Source organism: Choloepus didactylus, chromosome 23 (genome assembly GCF_015220235.1).
Source record: "Choloepus didactylus isolate mChoDid1 chromosome 23, mChoDid1.pri, whole genome shotgun sequence".
Taxonomy (NCBI): domain Eukaryota; kingdom Metazoa; phylum Chordata; class Mammalia; order Pilosa; family Megalonychidae; genus Choloepus; species Choloepus didactylus.
In genome coordinates this window covers 9,188,575-9,208,791 of record NC_051329.1, presented here as the reverse complement: position 1 = coordinate 9,208,791, position 20,217 = coordinate 9,188,575, and the positions used below count along the sequence as shown (strand labels likewise).

The following is a 20,217-nucleotide window of genomic DNA, read 5'->3' as shown; positions in this document are numbered from 1 at the left end:
GATATTTTTAGAGCACTTAGCTCAGCATCTTGTGAGCACTCCACAGATGGTAGAGTAAGTGCAAGGGTCCAAGTAAGGCTTCTCTTAGGAGACCTGGAGATTAGTACGAGGGAGAGTTTGTTGGCTGATAATTATAAAGACCATCACCCAAGATTTGAGGCTCCTAAGCTGAGCTTTTCATTTTGCTTTGTCCTCATATGCATCCATCTGGGTTCCTCTGCAGATAGAGTATGATCTTCCCAAGAGCTACAAAGACCACCTGGAAGTCCTGGACATTCACCAAACAGACCAGGGCTGCTACCCCACCTGTATGGTCTGGTACCCGCCACTCACCAGGGAACTGTTCCTGCTCATTTGCAACAGTGGCTACAAAATGAAACTTTTTAATTCTATCACAAAAATGTGCAGGTAAGCCCAGGAGTTTCCTTCCAGTGTCATGTGTCAGTTTCTCAAAGTCCCAACTTAAGCCCCTGAGAACAGCCTGGCCATTATTGTTCTTTTCTTCATTTTGCAGAGGAGGAAACTGAGGCACAGTTAATATAAGTAATTCTCACCCAAGGTCACATGACCAGGAGGTGCTAGAGGCAAGATTCTAACCCAGAGCCCTTGCTCCTAACCCCTGCACTGCACTGGGATAAAGTACCCAGAGCTCAGCAGCTGGCACTTCTTAAGTGCCTGGGAATAAATGAAAAATGGACCCCAGAGCCTTGGAAAAGATGCTGATGCTCCATAAAAACTCCTATTACTCTCTCATGGCTAAGAACAGATATTTTCACGCATATACTAACAATTGCTTGATTTTTCTTAACTCTTGGCTCACGAAGGAGTTTATTTTATTATTTTTTTAATAATTTCAAACTTACAGGACATTTGCAAAAACTATACAAAACCCATACAGAAAACTCCAACATACTCCTCACCCAGATACCCAGATCCACCAATTTTAACATTTTACTACATTTGCTGTATCTATTTCCTAAACATTTGAGAGTAGATTGTATACATCACGCTCCTTGAACACTTAATACTTCCACATATATTTCCTACGAACAAGGACATTCACTTATGTAACCAACTTATATACAGTTATAAAGTTAAAAAAAAATTAAGGTTGATAACAAAGCTTACAATCTGTATTCCAGTTTTTTCGTATTTCCCAGTAATGTCCTTTTGGCTATTTTCTACTCAATTGTTAGACCCAGTCTAAGATTATGTATTGCATTTAATTGTCATTTTCTCTTTAGTCTCCCTCTCTTATTTGTAATTGGGAAAAAGTATATACAACAAAAACCTTCCCATCTCTACCCCTCCGAAGCATACAGTTCAGTGGGACCAGTCACATGCACAATGTTGTACCCCCCCCCACTACCATCCTTACCAGAACTTTCTCAACGCCCCAAACAGAAACCCTATACCCATTATGCAGTAACTCCCCGTAGCTCCTCCCTGCTCCTGGTAACCTGTACTCTGCTTTCTGTCTCTATGAATTTGCATATTCTGGTTATTTCGTGTAAATGGAATCATCTGTCCCTTTGTGCCTGACTTATTTCACTCAACATGATGTCTTCAAGGTTCATTCATGTTGTAGCATGTATCAGAACTTTGTTCATTTTTATGGCTGAATAATAATCCATGGTACACATAGACTACATTTTGTTTATCCATTCATCTGCTGATGGACATTTGGGCTGCTTCCACCTTTTGGCTATTGTTAGTAATGCTGTGCTGAACATTGGTGTACAAATATCTGTTTGGGTATAAATCTGGAAGTGGGTTGCTGGGTCATATGGTAGATCTGTGTTTAACTTTTCGAGGAATTGCCAAACTCTTTTCCACAGCAGCTGCACCATTTTACATTTCCACCTACAATGTCCTGAGGTTCCTGTTTCTCCACATCCTTGTCAGCATTTTTTATTTTCTGTTGTTTTATTAATAGCCATTCTAGTTGATATGAAGTAGTATCTCATTGTGGTTTTGATTTTCATTTCCCTAATGGCTAATGATATTCAGTATCTTTTCTTGTGTGTATTGACTATTTTTATATATTCTTTGGAGAAATGTCCCTTCAAGTCCTTGGCCTATTTTTTAATTGGGTTGTTTGCCTTTTTGTTGTTGAGTTGTAGTTCTTTATATATTCTGGATAGTGAATCCTTACCAGCTGTAGGTTTCCAAGTATCTTCTATTCTGTTTGTTATATTGTCACTTTCTTGATAATAAACTTTAACTTGCAAAAGTTTTAAATTTCAAAGAAGTCCATATTATCTATTTCATCTTTTGTTGCTCGTACTTTTGGTGTAAAGTCTAAGAATCTGTTGCCTAATACAAGGTCCTGAAGCCATCCCCTGTGTTTTCTTCTAAGAGTTTTATAGTATTAGCTCTTATATTTAGATTGTTGATTCATTTTGAGTTATTTTTTTATATGGTGTGAGGTGGGGGTCCACTTTAATTCTTTTACATATGGATTCCCAGTTTTCCCAGCAGCATTTGTTGAAGAGACTATTCTTTCCCCATTGAGTGGACTTGGCACCCTTGTTGAGAATCAGTTGGCCATAAATGATGTGAGGGTTTATTTCTGAACTCTCAATTAAATTCCATTGGTCTGTATGACTGCCCTAGGCTAGCTTCAAAGGAGTTTTTAGATTAACTGTTGGCATTCATCTGTTCATTGAGTAAGTATTTATTGAGCTCTCTTAGACCCAGGTGCTGTTCTAGGTTCTGCAGACAGGAATGAAAACAGAACAATCTTTCCGTCATCGTGGAGTTTATATTCTAGTGGGGGAGGGATAATACAAGAAAAAGATAAACAAGTAGCTAGTTAGTAGGTTCATGATAATTGGTGCTATGCCAAAAACAGAAAGGTGGGGGGCAGGATAGAAAGATGTGGAGTCCTGGACCATAATGCTGTTTTACAGAGAAGGGTCTGGGGACCTCAGAGAGGACAGAGCACCTGAATAGAGATTGAAGGAAGTCGGGGTCAAGCTGTGCAGTGGAGGAAAAAGCCTCCCACAGAGGATAAGAGCCAAGGACCCAGGGGAGAGCTGTGGGAGGGCAGGAGCAGTGGGAAGGCTGGCATGGCCGGATCGGCCCGTGGGGGCATCATCTGGCACCTGCAGTGTGTGGAGACTCCCCCCCCTTTTTTTTTTTTTTTGGCCTAAGATGGGGCATGATTGGAGGGTTTTGGGCAGAAGGTGCCCCGTTCTGATGTATATTTAAGATGCTGCCTGGCTTCGGCAGGGAGACCAGCCACAGGGGAGCGTGGGCAGAAGGAGGCTCGGGGGGTGTCGTGAGAGAAGGTGGCGGCCTGGGCCAGCGGGCAGCAGGGAAGGGGCTCAGGTTCTCGGGTAGATTTTGCAGGCAAAGCCAGCAGGATCTGCTGAGAGAGTGAAAGTGAGGCATGGGAGAAGGAGTGGCCTTTCTCACACCCTTCAACATTTCTGGCCTGAGCCACCAGCAGGTTGGAATTGACCTCTACTGAGATGAGGAAGACGGGGAGGAAGAGATTTGAGAGGGAGAGAGCAGTAAAGAGTCCGAGTTTGGAGGTGTGACGGTGGGGATGCCTACCCACCATCCAAGGGGAAATACATACATTTTGTTCTTGAGTGTAGAGCTCCGGAGAGAGGCTGGACTGGAGCTCCAAATTCAAGGTCAAGAGCATAGGGGTGGTTTAAAGCCTTGAGATAGAGATTCGCAGAGGGTAGACAGAGAAGAGTCAAAGGGCCAAGCCCAGGGCACCCGAAGGTCAGCCTTTCGGGACAGTAGCCCCCCGTTCCAAGATCTTTTGCCTCTATGACTGGTGCCTCGGGCTGCTGGGCCTGTGGCTCCCCCACTTTGCTCCTTATGATAAATACTGATTGTTGAGCAGCAACCCTGCACCAAACACCCTACACCCAACATCCCATTTAAATTCCAACAAACTTGCAAAGTATTGTCCCACCAAGATTCAGTGAGACTCTGTAATTTGCCCAGGGTCTAGCAGCTGGTCTGGCGGGGCAGGATTTGAACCCAGCTCTGTGTGATTCTGTAGTCTGTGGGACACTTCTGGGCTCTGATGCAGCCTTGGCTTTGGGGTCCTACCTCTTCAACCCTGGAGGTGAGCATCTTTCTGCCTGGGGTTTGAAAATTATTAGAAAGAGCAGAAGCACTGAGGGAGGAGACCCAGGAAGTGAGAATGCTTCAGTGACTCCACCTGGAGAAGGAAGTTGGCAAACTGGCCCATGATCAAGGAAGAAAATTTTTTTGAAATGCATCTTGAATAAAATAGGGCTTCAAAATGCCAGGATCACCTGGGATCTTTTTTTCTCTCTTTCTTTAAACGGTTCTTTTCCAGGAGGGCACAGGAGAAAATGACTATTGTCACATAACAGAGACAGGAGAGAAATCCAGCACAAGTTTGTTTTCTAAACTATTAAAACATTGGGAAGGAGAAGTTTGAAAGAAATATGTAAAAAAGAGTGCTAAGAAGATTTCGGAATCTTTGTACATCATCTTTAATGGGCACAAACTTGTTGAACAAACAACATCCCACAGATATATGCCCAGTCGTGAAAAAAGCTGACTTTGCTGAGCCAGGTGGGTTAGGGACGATGAGTGCCTGAGATCCAAGCTCCCTCTTCCAGCTATTAGGGAGGAAAAAGAGGCAGAAGGGGCACAGGGCCACACAGTGAAGAGTGTCTGTCCATTGAAGATCATTCGAAATTAGCATAAAGCAGCTTTTAAGTTGTGGGAATAATAAAGCCACATAACCTAAGCTTAATTGGGAAGGAATTGCCTTTTCATGATAAATCCAAAATAATTTTTAAAATGCATTTAAAAATACTAAAAAGAACGTGAAAAGGCAGTTCACAGAAAGAGTCCAATAAACCCATAAGCAGATACTGAAGATGCAAATTAAAACAAGGTACCGTTTTTCAGACATCAGATTAGCAGAGATAAAAATGACTGATGGCCCCATGTTCGCCGGGGTAGAGGGAAGCAGGCAGTCGCATGCACCTCTGCTGGGGGTGTAAATCGGTGCAACCTTTGGAGAGAACATTTGTCACCCTCAGTTAAGTTTTATTGTATCTTCTGACTTCTAGGAATGTAGCCCACAGAAGTATGCCAAGACGTAAGTAAAAGGATGTCTTGTTAGAAAAATTTTTTTTTAAATGGCAACAATCCAAATGTCCATTAACAGGGGATTAGTTAAATGATGATTTGTCTGTACTCCAGATCGCTGTGCTGCTTTTATGAAAGGAAAACAAAAAAAAAAGAAAAAGCATGAGAGAGCTCTCTGGGTAGTAACATGGAAATACGTCCAAGCTATAATATTAGATAAAGCAAGTTGCCTGATAAACACAAATAGTGTGATTCCACTTTCATGTGAAATATTATGATATGTTAGAATGTATATAAAGGAATTTCTTGAGTCGTATACACCAAACTATTATCAGTGGTTATTTGGGGTAGGGAAGTTACAGCAATGTGGAGTTGTAGGTAGATTTTCTATTTTATATATGTATAATTGTTTGGAAAATGTCACAATTTTTTTTGCAATCAGAAGAAAAAGTTATTAATTTTATAAAATTTTTAGATATGTTTTAAAAAATACTAGATAACAGTGACATAGTTCCTACTATGTGCCAGAAACTGTTCTAAGGCCTTGATATATGTTGACTCATTTATTGCTCACCACAATCTTATGGGGCAAATGCTGTCATTATCCCTATAGCATCCCTGTTTTATAGATAAGTAACCTGAGGCCCAGAGAAGTTAAGTAACTTGCCTATACACACACGCACACACACACAATTTTTTTTGCCTTATGCTTTCTTTTAAAATTGATGTATAATTCACATGCCATAAAATTCAGTGATTTTTTGTATACTCACAAAGTTCTGTAGCCGTCATCACTATCTAAATCCAGAACATTTTCACTGACCCAAAAGAAACCCTGTACACATTAGCAGTGATTCCCTGTACCATCCTGTCCCCCAGCCCTTGGCAACTACTAATGTACTTTCTGTCTCATTGGAGTTGTCTATTCTGGATATTTGATAGATCTGCGTGTTGTCATACAATATGTGGTCTTTTATAACTGGTTTCTTTCACTGAGAATAATGGTCATTCAGGTTGTAGCAAGCATGAACATTTCATTCCTTTTTAGAGCTGAATAGTATTCCACTGTAGGGGTAGATCACATTTTGTTTATCCATTCATCCATGGGTGGACACTTGGGTTGTTCTCACTTTTTGGTTGTTATGAATAATGTTGCTGTGAACATTCATGTACAAGGTTTTGTGTGGACATGTGTTTTCATTTCTTTTGTGTGCGTACCTGGGAGTGGAATTGCTGGGTCATGTTTAATTTTTTGGCACCAGACTTTTCCAAAGTGGCTTTTAGAATCCCACCAAAAGTGTGTGAGGGTTCTGATTTCTCCACAACTTGCCCATAGTTTTCAAGGGTCAGAGCTGGGATTCAAATCAGAGCCTGTCCTCTGAGCTGTGTTCTACCCTGCTTCCATATACTCAGTGACATTTGGAAAAGGTTGTAAGCATTTTCTACTTGAATGATTTGACAAGGGCGACTTGAAATTCACTGGTGCATTGTCTCCCTGTTTGGTCACTTTGGTATTGTTGACATTTCATCCAGTTCTACAGGCACACGAACCTGACCATGCATGTCCCCGCTTCACACCTCTCGCTGGCATCCAGTAAAACGGCAGCAACTGTCTACCTTCATAATCGGAGCCCAGTCACCTCCTCACTTTCACCTCCCTCCACTCTCCCACCGCTTTCCCTCTTACATTTTGTCTTTCTGCAGTTTTAAACATTGCATTTCATAGCCCATACCTTTGCACCCCATATTCCTGCTGCCTGTTTTTCCTGTTACCTCCGTGTTCTTCTCTACACGTGTGATTCATCATTCAAATCTCAACTCACATGTCACCTGACGATACCTGAAAGCTCATCACTCCTTCCTTAGCGCAATCTCTGTACCTTGGATTTGCTTGTATTATCACGCTTCCCACCTCATCTTGTTTTCGTGTCCGTTGTCCCTGCTAGACTATGCACTCCTCAGTGGCCTTCTAGAACTATGTCTTATTCTGTACCGAGTACCTAACACAATGTCTGGTGCTCCATTGTTTAATGGAATTTGCTCTGTTTATTCAGTACCCATATGGTGAGCGCCTACTGTCCCCACCAGACACTGGCTTGATGGATACAGGGAGAAAACACATCCAAACTCAAGAAGTTTACAGTATAATGAGATGAAATAGTTGCTGGGCTTACACAGGGTCAGAGCCAGGTTTTGTGGGATCTGAATCATGCTCGATTTTGTGCTCCCTCTTTAAGGAAAAGGATACGTAATTAAGAATAAAAATCGGCTAGGGCCCCTCCCAGGGCCTTAGAAGGTGCACATATGAATGAAGTGTCCTGAAGTTTAAATTTTGCTAGCTTCAGGGAAAATCCAGCTCTGGGATTAAAGTTAATGTCCAGGAAACTCACCTGAGGTCACATATCTAATTGTTGTAATAGAGACTGAATTAAAGAGGTCGGACTGTTGTGGGGATACAGTCCAGTTACAATTTGATTCACAGATAGTTTTTTGGAGATGTGTCTGTTGCAGGTCCACCTGTAAGGCCAGATGTCTGGAACTACAGTTGGCATCTCCTTCTCATCTCTTCACCCACCTTTGGGGACTGGGTGTTTTCTTTCATCCTGCCAATGCGTGTCACTTCCTAGCAGCTTTTTTCTAGTCCCTTGTTCATGTACAAATTCTTGAGGCATAATGTTCCCTTCACTCAGCTGTCAAGGATGGAAGTCAGAACCACGCCTGTTAAAAGCATTCTTCACAATCAGAGTTTCCCTGGAACATTTGATGTTTGGAGCTGGTGCCGCTTATTTATGGCAGCTGTTAGCAGCAGTAGAAAGAGAGGCTCTTATACTCCTGCTGACAAGGCAGGACATCCAGAATTAAAAATGTGTAAGAGTGCCATGATCAAAAAGTCACAAAGCCTACATTTCAGATTTGTGGAATTAATGATTTGTCTTTTTTACTATGCAGAAAGACACTTCTTGGACCAACATATGGTTCTCCCATTGAACAGATACAAATCCTCCCAGTGAAAACCGCTAGTGAACTGCAGAAACGCTACTTGGTGTTTATGAACAAAGACAAGGTATCCAGCCCTTTTGCTCATTACCTCTGTTAGACGGGTCCAAGTATTTCAAGCGCCAGGCAGGCTCATGTTTTATTAGACTCAAGGATGCTTGGTTTCCTATCCCAGCCCACTGCTTCCACCCAGTCAACAGTGATGCCAAAAATTGCCGTATATTAGTGAGAATGCCTCTTTGGAGACATTTCTGAGCGAAGTTACATGTTTTCTGTACCCCAGATGAAGACACAAGGCCCAAAGGATTTTTCATTTCAGATTCATTTACATGGAAAAATTTTATAAAGACATGCACATTTGTCATGCTTAGTTGTACATTTAATGAATAATCTACATAGGATAGCAGTAAAATCATAAAAAATCAGACTTACTCTGGAAAACCCTGGACATCTGACCATGAAGACATGGAGGAAAACCTCCTCCACGTACCTGCTGAACCTGTGCGGAGGGAGCCCTTCCTTGCTGGAAAACGTGGTGTCTCTCTCTCCTAAGCAGCATTAAACGTGGCTTTCACACACCAGAATGGTTTCAGACATACAGGTCCCTCCAGGAAACAGATCTGGAGGTGACACATGAGGATGCCTGGCATAGCTTGGGGCCCAGTTATCTGAGTCAGAATATCCAATTACATGTTTCTTTCTAGGTTGGACTTCAGATCTTACCAGTTGATGGCAACCCACATAAGACCACTTCTGTTGTTTGCCACCCAGACGGGGGCGCTGGAATAACCGTTTCCTATGATGGGTGCTGTATCTTCACAGCAGGGGGAGCTGATCGCTCGGTAGTGCAGTGGAAAGTTAACTTAAGGTACGTGATGGGGCAAGAAACGTGGCTCCATAAATTAGGGATCAAGTATAGACCTCATCTTTTCATTCAGCAACAGTGACAGGTTTTTTGTGGGTTTTTTAGTAGACAGGTTTTAACACCTACTCTGTTCCAGGCCCAAAGATACAGAAGAACCGACGTGCAGCAGGCTTCAGGCTGCTCACACATGGGTGAGGGAGACAGTGAAATGCGCAACGATGATGGAATGGGACGTTATGATAGTGGGATGCTCTTGGGGCTTTGGGAGATCCACGGAGGCACATCTCACAAGTTGGGGTAGAGTGGGGGAGGGCGGGCGGGAGGGTGTGTGTAAGGGAAGACTTCTAAAGAGCAGGCCTCATCACCATATTCATATATCATCTATGCTATTTTTTATCCTATATTTTTCCTAATTGACTCACTTGTATATATTTTTTACTTATATTTATTTTAAAAGAAAGCCTTACAATATTTTGGAAAATATTGGTTTAATGAGCTTGTTACATATTTTAAAACACATGAAAGTAAACACATAACCAGTAACATAAAAAAAGTCCATCTGTGGCTAGTACCACTGAAAACTATCTTACACCTTCAGGAAGTTTCAAAGTCTTGAAAGATCTTAGGAATTTGCCAGATCAAGAAGAAAGGAAAATAGCCTCATTCCAGATGTGAATAAGCACAGTTGAGCATCGTGTTCAGAATTGCAAATTGGCTAAATTGAGACGCAGGTTATGTTTCCATCACAGTAAATTTATTGCCGTGGTGAGTGAGTCCTGTAACAGATTTTTGCTAAGATCATGAGTAAAAATTGGATGTAACAAGACTTTTCAATATTAGAAACATTGAAGTATAATACTTCATGTTAGATCATATGCCAAAATAGGAATTTACTCTTTCTAGAGCCCTGAAGTAAATAATTTGAAGAAATTAGGTTTCAAGAATTCTAGGTGGGAATTTTTTTTATGCAGTTTCATTGAGATATATTCACTTACCATACAATCATCCAAAGTGTACAACAGTTGTTTATAGTATCATCATATAATTGGCATTCATCTCCACAATCAATTTTTGAGCATTTTCATTACTCCAAAAAATAAAAGTAAAAATAAGAACAAAAATAAAAGTAAAAATGGGCACCCAAAATATCCCTTTCCCCTCCTCCCCCTTATTATTCATTTACTTTCTGTCCCCATTTTTCTATTTATTTGTCCATACACTGGGTAAAGTGAGCGTGAGTCATAAGGTTTTCACAATCACACAGTCACACCATATAAGCTATATAGTTAGATGATCATCTTCAAGAATCAAGGATACTGGGTTGCAGTTCAGCATTTTCAGATACTTCCTTTTGGCTGTTCTAATAAACTAAAAGATAAAAAGAGATATCTTTATAATGCATAAGAGTAACTTTCAGAATGATCTCTCTATTCCATTTGAAATCTCTCAGCCATTGAAACTTTATGTTGTTTCATTTCTCTTCTCCCTTTTGGTCCAGAAGGCTTTCTCAATCCTATGTTACCGGGTTCAGGCTCAATCCCGAGAGTCATGGCCCATGTTGTCAGAGAGATTTACACCCCTGGGAGTCATGTCCCACGTAGTGGGGAGGGCAGTGAGTTTTCCTACAGAGAAAGGCCTTATCTGAGCAACAAAAGAGGTTCTCTGGGGTAACTCTCAGGGAGAATTTTAAGTAAGCTTAGCCTCTCCTTTGAAGTAACAAGCTTCATAAGGGCAAGCCCCAAGATCGAGGGCTCAGCCTACTAAATTGGTAGTTCCAAGTGCTTGTGAGAATATCAGGAATTCCCCAGGTGGGGAAGTTTAATATCTCCATATTTTTCCTCAGTCCCTTAAGGGGACTTTGCAAATACTTTTATTCTCTGCCCAGATTACGCTGGGATGTATCAGGGCTTCACACCAACCTGTACAAACCAACCAGATATCACTCCTTTTTCAAGGTTCCATGTAATTATGGTGTTTGAGTGAACTGACCATACAAGTTAAATTATATAGTGTGCTACAGAAAATATAGATTTTTCACCCAGTGTCTCTTCCTTTGGTCCCACACAGAAGCTGAAGTTTTAAAAGACACTTAATATCATCCTCTACCCTTTAGTCTGATCTACCCTGGTCTCAACCAAGTCCATTTCATTTGTATCACCAACTGAAGTCTGATCTCTTTTTCAGCCTCTTTAATGTTTGCTGTATAGGGTAATGCTGACATTCATAGCTGCTGAACTCTGGCTCTGAGTCTAGGTGTCACACAGATACCCAAAGTTACAGGGACCGAACAGGTTACACAAAGAGCTCAGCATCTCAGAATTTAGAATAACCGTTACAACTCATGAATAGGTGAGACTGCTGTAAGAGCTTACAATTTAGGAACCTTTACATAAGCCTTCCCCTAATAACCCATGCTCCCAGATTCAATTCTCAGAGTTTGCACATTATTGTTAGTGAGGCGTTATAATGTTTGTCTTTTCATTGCTGGCTTATTTCACTCAACCTCCTCAAGGTCCATTCACCTAGTTGCATACCTCACAACTTCATTCCTTCTTGCCGCCGCTCAGTATTCCATTGTATGAGTACACCACAGTTCACTATTCCTTTTATCAGTTGATGTACCCTTAGGCCACCTCCATCCTTTGCATATTGTGAATACTGCCACCACAAACACCAGTGTGCAGGTGTCCACTCATATGCCCACTCTCAGTTTCTCCATGTATACAACCAATAACAGGGTTGCAGGACCATATGGCAACCCCATACTTAGCTTCCTGTGGAACCACCACACTGCCCTCCAGATGGGCTTCACCATTCTACTTCCTAGGTGGAGAATTTTTGAGGTGTACATCAGTATGTCCATATACCAGTGGAGATGAAAAGAAACCCAACTAAAAGAATTGTGACAGGGCTAACAGTTGTAGATTCCTTTTAAAAGGGCTCTCTTGAAGATAACTCTTATCTCAAGCTTCAGAGGAACTAAGGTGACTTTGAAGAGCAGTGGAATGAATGAAACTCAACATGTGGAATTCCTTAAATAAAAATTTATTGACTTTAAATAATATTGCCTCATGTTGCATGTAATAAAACTATCTACACTGTAGAAAATCGGGATGTATTTTTGACTTGAAGTTTCTTTACTGTCTTCTGTGGAGGAAATAAAAATCAAATTTAGCAGCTTCAAAAGAAGAAGGAGAAGGAGAAGGAGAAGGAGAAGGAAGGAAAGAAAACCTAGACAGAAGAAACAACTCGTGCAGAAGAAACAACTCGTGCCCAGGGCACAAGGCATGGAATCACTTGGTGCTACTTTGGGAAACAGCAAGCAGCTTGAAGATCTGGTAGAGAAAGAATGGTCTTAAAATCTCTTCCTGTGAGCTCTGAGTGGCCTTTGAAGAACTGCTTAATCAGATTGGCTTTTCAGGAAAATCACTCAGATGTGTGGAGAATGGATTTGTAGGGGCCAAAGAGGCGGCAAGGGGACCCATGGTAGTAGCGGAGAGGGGTGGCAGAAGCTGGATGAAGGTGGCAGCAGTGGGTGCGGAGGGGAGAGGAGACAGCACATCCTCAGAAGTGAGATGGACAGAACTTGGTTACCACTGGGAGATCTTGAGTTCTCTTACAACTTCAGAAATTGCTGACAGATTGAACTACTCGGCCAGACTCAGTGGGCAACACGGCTTTCCCCTCTCAGCTCTCCCTCTCCGTGTCATCGTGATTTATGATCACATTCCTCCTACAAATATTTATTGAACCACTCCCGGGGGGCAGGCCCCCCACTGAGTTCTCCTGCCATGGACGGGTGTCAACATCAAGCAGCTGCCACCACATCCCTAAGTTTACTTAATGCCAGGGGCTCTTGGGACATCCGTTCAAATTGATCTGCAGACAAAAAGGTTAATATTCTGTCTCATAGACCTTGCGGTACTTGCAGTTAAGGCGGTGACTTCACCTTAGTTCACCCTTGCCCCCCCAAATTCTTTCTCACCCTGTCTTCTCCATAGTCACACAAGTAGAAAGATTTAGCCCGAATTTCTGAAGTGTATATTACTGAAATAGTATAAGTATTATTTCAAATGCATGTTTTCAGTTTATTCTTCTCACCCCAACTCTCCTCAGGTGAGAATCTCTGCTTGAGCCTAGCCTGGAAAATTCTGTAGTTGGACACAGAACAGATACGGACTTTGAGATCAAATAGACATGAACTTGAATCTGACCCCAATCTTTAGCAGTGGCAGTGGGGATAGGGCAGGTTTCTCAACATCTCTGGTCTTTAGATTCCTTGTCTGTGAAATGGACTTTTACAGGATGGACTTTCATACAGACTTTTATAGGATCCTTATAAAGATCAGGTAGGTTCATATGTAGAACACCAGCACAGAGCTAGATACTCAGCAAGTTAATCATTTCCTTTCTTCTCTTCTTCCTTCTAAAGGCATTTGCTTATGAGCTCAGGATCTTTATTACTAGAAGAGCTCTCCTCTTCTACCCAAATTCACCTGAGCTGGTCAGAGTGAGCTGCTGTGGGGCAGGGTCCACCGCCAGCGGCCAGTTCCTGTCACATCATCTCTCCCTTTCTCCACCTCTGCCTGTCCGATGGCCTCTGTGTTGACAGTTGCACATTAGGGGCATGTAGAACAGCGAAGGGCACCTTACTTCCTCAAAGAACCAACTTAATTCCTAGTCACCAATAAAAGTGTACCCCAAACCGTCTGCCAAGCGCACGTCTTTCTATGGCAGCCATCGAAGCTTCTCTTAACCAAAATAGTCAGTTAAATCTGCTGTGGAACCACCGCGGTTTCAGATTACAGTTGCAGCTCTGACTGGACCCTCTGCCCTCACTGGAGCGGAACGAGCAGATTTGGGGAATTTGGGAATTTAGAAGCTGGAGATGAGCCCTCCTTTTGAAGAGCACTTCCCAGTCGTGTCCTCAGAATGAGACTGCTTGATTCTTCGAGATCTTGCCTGTTACCTGGGACCGTGGGACAAGAGAGACCTGGTAGATCTTTTCCGTTATTTGTTCTCTTCAGTCATCTTGGGATCTGGAGTGGTAGAGATTAAAAAGAAAAAAAAAAAAAAAAATGGTGCCAGCTTTCCAATAGCTTTCCTGTGTCTGGCCAGAGTCCAGGCTTTGGGGAATTTCAATTTAATTTGTTGTGGGGACAGAGGATCATTATAAACTCATTAGCACTTCATTGCTGCTTCTGGTGTCTTAATATGTTCACTACTTCACTAATGGGAAGAAATGTAAAAACCCTAACAAATAAACAAAATTCCCTACTAGATTTGCTGATGGCAAATTGTAGGATGAAGAAAAAAAGAGGTTAAATCCCCTCATGTTCCAGCTATTTTAAGCCTGAAATGCCATCAGTGCAGCATGTTGAGCCACCTCCCTGGGAGACCCCCTTCCTTTCCCCACACTTTACTCCACATGCTCTCTCCCTTCTCCCCATCTTTGCTAGCACGCCACCTTTTCCCTCCTTGTCTGGCATTTGTTTTTAAAATCTCCCATTACTTATTTATGCTTGACCTATTTATGCTCGACCTCACTCCCACCTGTAGTCCTGCTGCCCTGCTCAGAGAAGAGTGAAGAGAGCTGGATTCAAATCCAACTTCGTGCTAGCTGTGTGACTGCAGACAAGTCACTCAGCCTCTTTGAGTCTGTTTCTCCGGCTGTATTCACATGTATTCAAAGGGTTGTTTTGTTGGTGATGATTACTACCATTAATACTAGTCTCCTCCTCCTCCTCCTCCTCCTTCTCCAGGGAGATTTCCAGAACACTCACTATGCCACAGTCATGGTGTTCCCTGCTTTTCCAGCTTTACCTCATTTCACTGAAGTAACATATATATTGCCGGGCACATAGTAGGCTTTCAGTCAACGTTACTTTCCTTTTGTGCCCCAGTGACCTCTTTTTTTAATTACAAGTATTAGAAACCCAATGTAGGTAAAAAGCGGAATTTTTTGAGAAAGTCACTGGGATCTCATGTAACTATGTTGCAGGAAGAGGGGAGCAGAAGCACATGCAGGGGCCCTCAGTGTTTGTGCCCTGCTGGGTTCTGCTCTGCACTCTGTGCTCAGCGGGCTCTGCTCAGGGCTCTTCTGGGCTCTGCTCTGGACTCTGCTGGGCTCTGCTGTAGGCTCTGCTTTGCTCGCTGTTGTGGGCTCTTCTGTGTCTGTTGTGCTCTGCTGGGCTCTGCTCTGGGCTCTGTCCTGGGCTCTTCTCTGTCTGCTGGGCTCTGTTGTGCTCTGCTGTGCTTCGCTCTGGACTCTGTTTTGGTCTCTCTTGTCTGCTGGGCTCTGTTGGGCTCCGCTCTGGGCTCTGCTGTGTCTTCTGGGCACTGCTTGGATGTGCTGGGCTCTGTTCTGGGCTGTGCTGGGCTCTGCTAATGGGCTGTGCTGGGCTCTGCTATGGGGTCTGCTACAGAACGTTGTCCTGAGCTGGGGAGCCCTGAGTATTGGGTTGGTTCCAGAGAATGAGGAGCTCTTGTGAGTCTTTCCCTCAGGGTTCCTGGTCATGATGGGCTCTTTTGTATCACTTCTGGCCTTCGCCTGTTCCTGCTCCAGGACTACATGGCTAAAGGTGGGCTCACCACCCATGGAGCTCCTCAGGGTTGGGCCTGGGCCTGGCCTGGAGGCCACAGACAGGCAGACCTCCCAGCCAGACCTCTGCTCCATAGCCTGATATCAGAGCCAAGAAGCCAGGGAAGAGGGGCCTATGGGAGGGAGACCTCCAGCCTCTCTGGATGCCCAGGCCCACCCAGAGAACACACCAGGGTCCTGCAGCTCCTGACCCAGCCCAGTAGGAGGACCAAGGACAGTCTTGTGACTAACTCTTTATAAGGGGGTGTAGGTCCATACTAATACTTATATTTCAGTGGGAATGATAATCACGACCACTTTTCACCAAGCCTTTTCTTCTGGCCAGGTATTGCGCTATGTGCTTTGTATGTGTGATCTGATTTCACCCTCACAACCATCCTGTGAGGTTGGTACTATTGTTATCCTCATTGTACAGGTTACGAAACTGCTTGGAAGGGGTAAAATGACCTACCCAAGTGATGGAATAAGTGGTGATGGGATTGAAATCCAGTTCTTTCTGATTCTATCCCACACTTCCACAAACACTCTTTACAGAGGAAAAATAAGGACATCATGCAAATCTTTGATGTGCATTACCATATAAATTTAATTCTCAAAATAATCCCATGAGGCAGGTTCCAGAATTATCCCCATTTTACGGATGAGGAAACCGAGGCTCAGGGAGTTTAAGTTACTTGCCCACAATCGTACAGCTTGCAAGTGTCAGAGCCTAGGCTCCAACACACGTCTGTTGACTCCAGATTCTGAACGCTTAATCGCTTACCCACTATGGTCTTCTCCTAAAATGTGTGTTAATACCCAGATCAAGAGGCTAATCGCCTGATCAACAGAAATCCATTTAGTGGATTATTATAATGATTTCACATTATTACTATCTTGCCTGAGGCAAAGTCATTCTCCTACATCAGTAGGTTTTCTCACCATTGAAATGGCCTATTTTTGGAAAAACCTGACCCTATGTTAGAGAGCAGAGTGTTATTTTTATCTGACTGGCATGGGTCCCTGTGGTCTCCCGAGTTTTTATGGAAGCAGTTAGTATTGGCAGGCCACCTGCACAAGACCCCGTTCTTTTGGCAGTGGTCAGAGGCAGATCTAAAGTAACAGGCAGAGCTGCTCTCCTTGGGAGAGTTGTGGTTTCAGAACACAGGAGCCCCCCGCCTGCCAGCCTTCCCTCCCCTAGGAGAGACGCGGTCCCCAAAGATTACAGATTGCCAAGCGCCTGGCCTGATGTCAGTGAGAGAATATCACCGTCATTAAAGCGGTGCCCTGTCCCACTAGGTTCCATACTGCAAATTCAGTTTTCCATTTTCAGCTTCACTTTGGAGGGATTTTTCTTAACAAGTTTGCAGAGACCCCAACTGTATCTCCCCTGTAACCCCTTCAGCGGACCGCGGCGTGGGGGCCAGCGACCCTCTGCACCACGTTCTCGCCTGAGCGCTTCCTAACAGTGATGTTTGTGTTCCCATTGCAGCGCGCTGGAGGCAGCCGTTTCTCTTGGGGGCGAAGATTTGACCCCATTCTATGGTCTGGTGACTGGTGGCAGGGAAGGAAAATTCTACAGGGTAATTGTCCTCTGAGTAAACACTTCCTGGTAACAGCTAGTTAAGTTGTTAAAAGAGATGGGCCCGGAGTTCACCCTCTTCTTTTTACCAGAGCCTTTTCCCCACTGAGCTCCAAATGTGCTTTCTGACAAATGCCCTTGAAGTCTTAGTGGATGCCTCAGACTGCAGCCAGACGGTGTGTTGTGTTTCTGTCTTGTCTTCACGCAGGAGCTGGAAGACTATTTTTACTATTCTCAGCTCCGCAGTCAAGGTATTGATACGATGGAGAGTAGAGCGGTGTCGCAACACATCTGCCTGTCAGAGCTTCCTTTTGTCATGAGAGCAATTGGCTTTTACCCATCCGAAGAGAAGGTAAGTGGAAAGAAAACAAGAACAGTGGCGGGATGTGTTAGTTATTAAAAATGACCTCTGGGAACAATAATTGTGGGTCAGAATGAAGATTGAACATCATCCTTACATAAATACATGAGAAAGAAGGTTCTGGACAGCATAGACGTACTCCTGAGGAACAGACTTGTCCAGGTACATGCTATTCCTAAAAGACGAATTCCTTACAAAGTGTGATGTTGGTAGGAGCCTGGAGGTTAAGCGCCTGGGTTTTGGACTCAGACCAGGGTTCCAGTCCGAGCCCTGCCCTCACTGGGCGAGACCAGCCTTGCGGGATTCAAGGAGGCAATGCCTGAGAAGCACTTGGCACAGCACCAGGCTCGTAGTAAGAGCTCAGGAAATGGTCATATCGTCGTCATTGTTGTTATTATTTTCACTGTATAGTTACTGTTAATGTAGTATGTGTTAATGGGGCACCTCTGGGTGGTGGATGTTCCTTTTGGGCCATGGAGCTTGGAAGGTGCTGTCTCACTCCTTGTGTGGGTGTCACACCCCCCACCAGGAGCACCAAACAGGGACAAGAAGCCCTCCAGGAAAAATGCTCACCATATAAACAGTTGTTTAAAATGGGATTTATTGGTTTTCCTTTCTGACCTTAAAATGTAATACATTCTCATTGGAAAAGATATACAAAGGTCAAGAACAAAATAATTATTTAGGATTCCACCAACCAGAATGAGCAGTTGTTAATATTTTCCTGGATTTTTAATATATGCTTATACACATATACACACATATATATACATAGATGTATATATAATTTATAAAAACTAATTGGGACCATATTGAATATGTGTTTTTATCCTATATTTTCACTTACTAGTATACCATAAGCATTTTCCATTTTAGAAAAAATCTCTGAAAATATGATTTTAAAGGATATATCTGAATTCTCTAGCTTTTTCTGATTTAGAAAATAGAATTATAAAGGAGAAAATAAAAACTACTCAGAATCACTGTTAACATCTTGGTAGATTTCTTCTTATTGTTTTATATGGATATATTTATATTTTAAACAAAGAATTAGTATGAGTACATACACACTAACAGCCTCAGCAACTTGTTTTGTGAGCATGATAGTAAAAAAATCCTTGAGAACATGCAAACTTTATTTAACCAAGCCCCAGTTTTTGGGCACTTAGGTTGTCTGAAGTATTTGGTTGTCAGAGACACATCTGTGATGAACATTTCTGGGCATGGTTTTTGCATATTTCTCTGGTGATTTTCGTAGGTCACATTTCTGGAAGTAGAATTACTGGGTCAGAGAACATGAACTGTAAAGCCCTGTTGCCAAACCGCTCCCCCAAAATGTAGCGATTTATCTGCCTGCCAGCAAGCATACACAACCACTGAAACCCAACTAAGACTCCACGTTCTCATTACATGATTGAGAACATTTTAAGGTTATAAGCTGTGGTCTCCAGTCCTTTCTCTTGACTTTAACTGCCTACCCAGAATCACCTGTTTTTGTATACTCCAGGCAGGACGAGAAGGAGACTTATTCTCCAAATGGCATCTGGAGAAATGAGCTATCAGACTCTGACAAAGCCAGACTGAGTCTTAAATGAGTACCTTTGAAAACACCAGGTATTCTTTTAAGCTCCTCAGAAGGTCTTTTGAACAATGTGCATTTTTTAAAAAGTACATAGCCAGAAACATCAGCCACTAATGAAAAAGTTTGTGCAGCCCACATGAAAGAGTGCAGTTTTCCAAAGCATGTTCCTGAGAACATTGGTTCCCAAACTGTCAAGCTGCATCAGAATTCCCAGGAGCACTTGTTTAAAAAATCAGATTCCTGGGCCTCATCTTTGATCTAGCTGATCAGAATCTCCAATAAGGGGCCTGGGAGTCTGCATTTTTTTCTCTCCCAGGGATGTTCTGATATGCAGCCTGGTTGTAAACCCCTGGCCTAGAACACTGGCTCTTTGAGGAAGGAGGGAATCAATAAACCTAAACATTAGGATTATTAGCTGGGAATCTTTTGGTTGCAAGGTACAGAAACCCAAACAAAACTGGTTGGTTGAAAATGGCATTCTTTGGTTCACAGAACTCCACGTCCAGAGATGGAAATAATGTCCAGTGTAACCTAACAGTGTCCACTTTCCTCTATGCTGTCTTGTTCTCATTCACACACACACAGACAGACACACACACACACACACACACACACACACACAAATAATGTCCAGTGTAACCTAACAGTGTCCACTTTCCTTTATGCTGTCTTGTTCTCATTCACACACACACAGAGACACACACACACACACACAGACACACACACACAGACACACACACACACACACACACACACCTGCTGCCTGCATTCAGCCAGGTACAGCCCCAGAGGCAGGGGCCTGCCTCCTTCCCCAGAGCAACAGCTGCTATCTGGGGAGGGCCGGCCTGCCCCTCCCCTCCTGGTCACTGGGCACTGTGCTTGTGGCTTGTGCTGCTCAGGCTGGCGGGGCCCGGACACACACACACACCCCCCCCGGAGTGGGAGGCGGGTCAGCCCACCTTAACCACCAGGATTCTGTGTGGGAAGGAGTGGTTTCCAAAAGAAAGCCTGCATTGTCCAAAAAGAGAAAAAAGGCCCACTGCTCAAGCTGTGAGAGGTTCCTTGACATTAGGAATCTCGAAGTGAGTTTATGATATGCAGTGTGGCAATCCCCACACTTGATTGATTATGGAAATCTTTTCCTCATGAACTCACT

General features: G+C 43.2%; 1 protein-coding gene and 1 non-coding gene across 4 annotated transcripts in view; both read left to right on the top strand.

Annotated features, from left to right (window-relative positions):
- The window catches only part of CFAP251 (cilia and flagella associated protein 251), a 91,232-nt gene that overhangs the window by 51,255 nt on the left and 19,760 nt on the right, over positions 1 to 20,217 (top strand). For 2 of the 3 annotated variants that reach the window (XM_037816927.1, XM_037816928.1), the window contains exons 15-19: positions 224 to 408; positions 8,044 to 8,158; positions 8,796 to 8,959; positions 17,029 to 17,119; positions 17,327 to 17,470. In XM_037816927.1, the coding sequence (XP_037672855.1) occupies positions 224 to 408; positions 8,044 to 8,158; positions 8,796 to 8,959; positions 17,029 to 17,119; positions 17,327 to 17,470 (699 nt within the window). The remainder of the gene's footprint in view (positions 1 to 223; positions 409 to 8,043; positions 8,159 to 8,795; positions 8,960 to 17,028; positions 17,120 to 17,326; positions 17,471 to 20,217) is intronic. The other variant, XM_037816929.1, reaches the window with a different exon arrangement.
- LOC119519674 lies at positions 9,613 to 9,743 on the top strand. Its single transcript, XR_005214075.1, has one exon. It is a non-coding gene; the product is annotated as a small nucleolar RNA SNORA1 (small nucleolar RNA).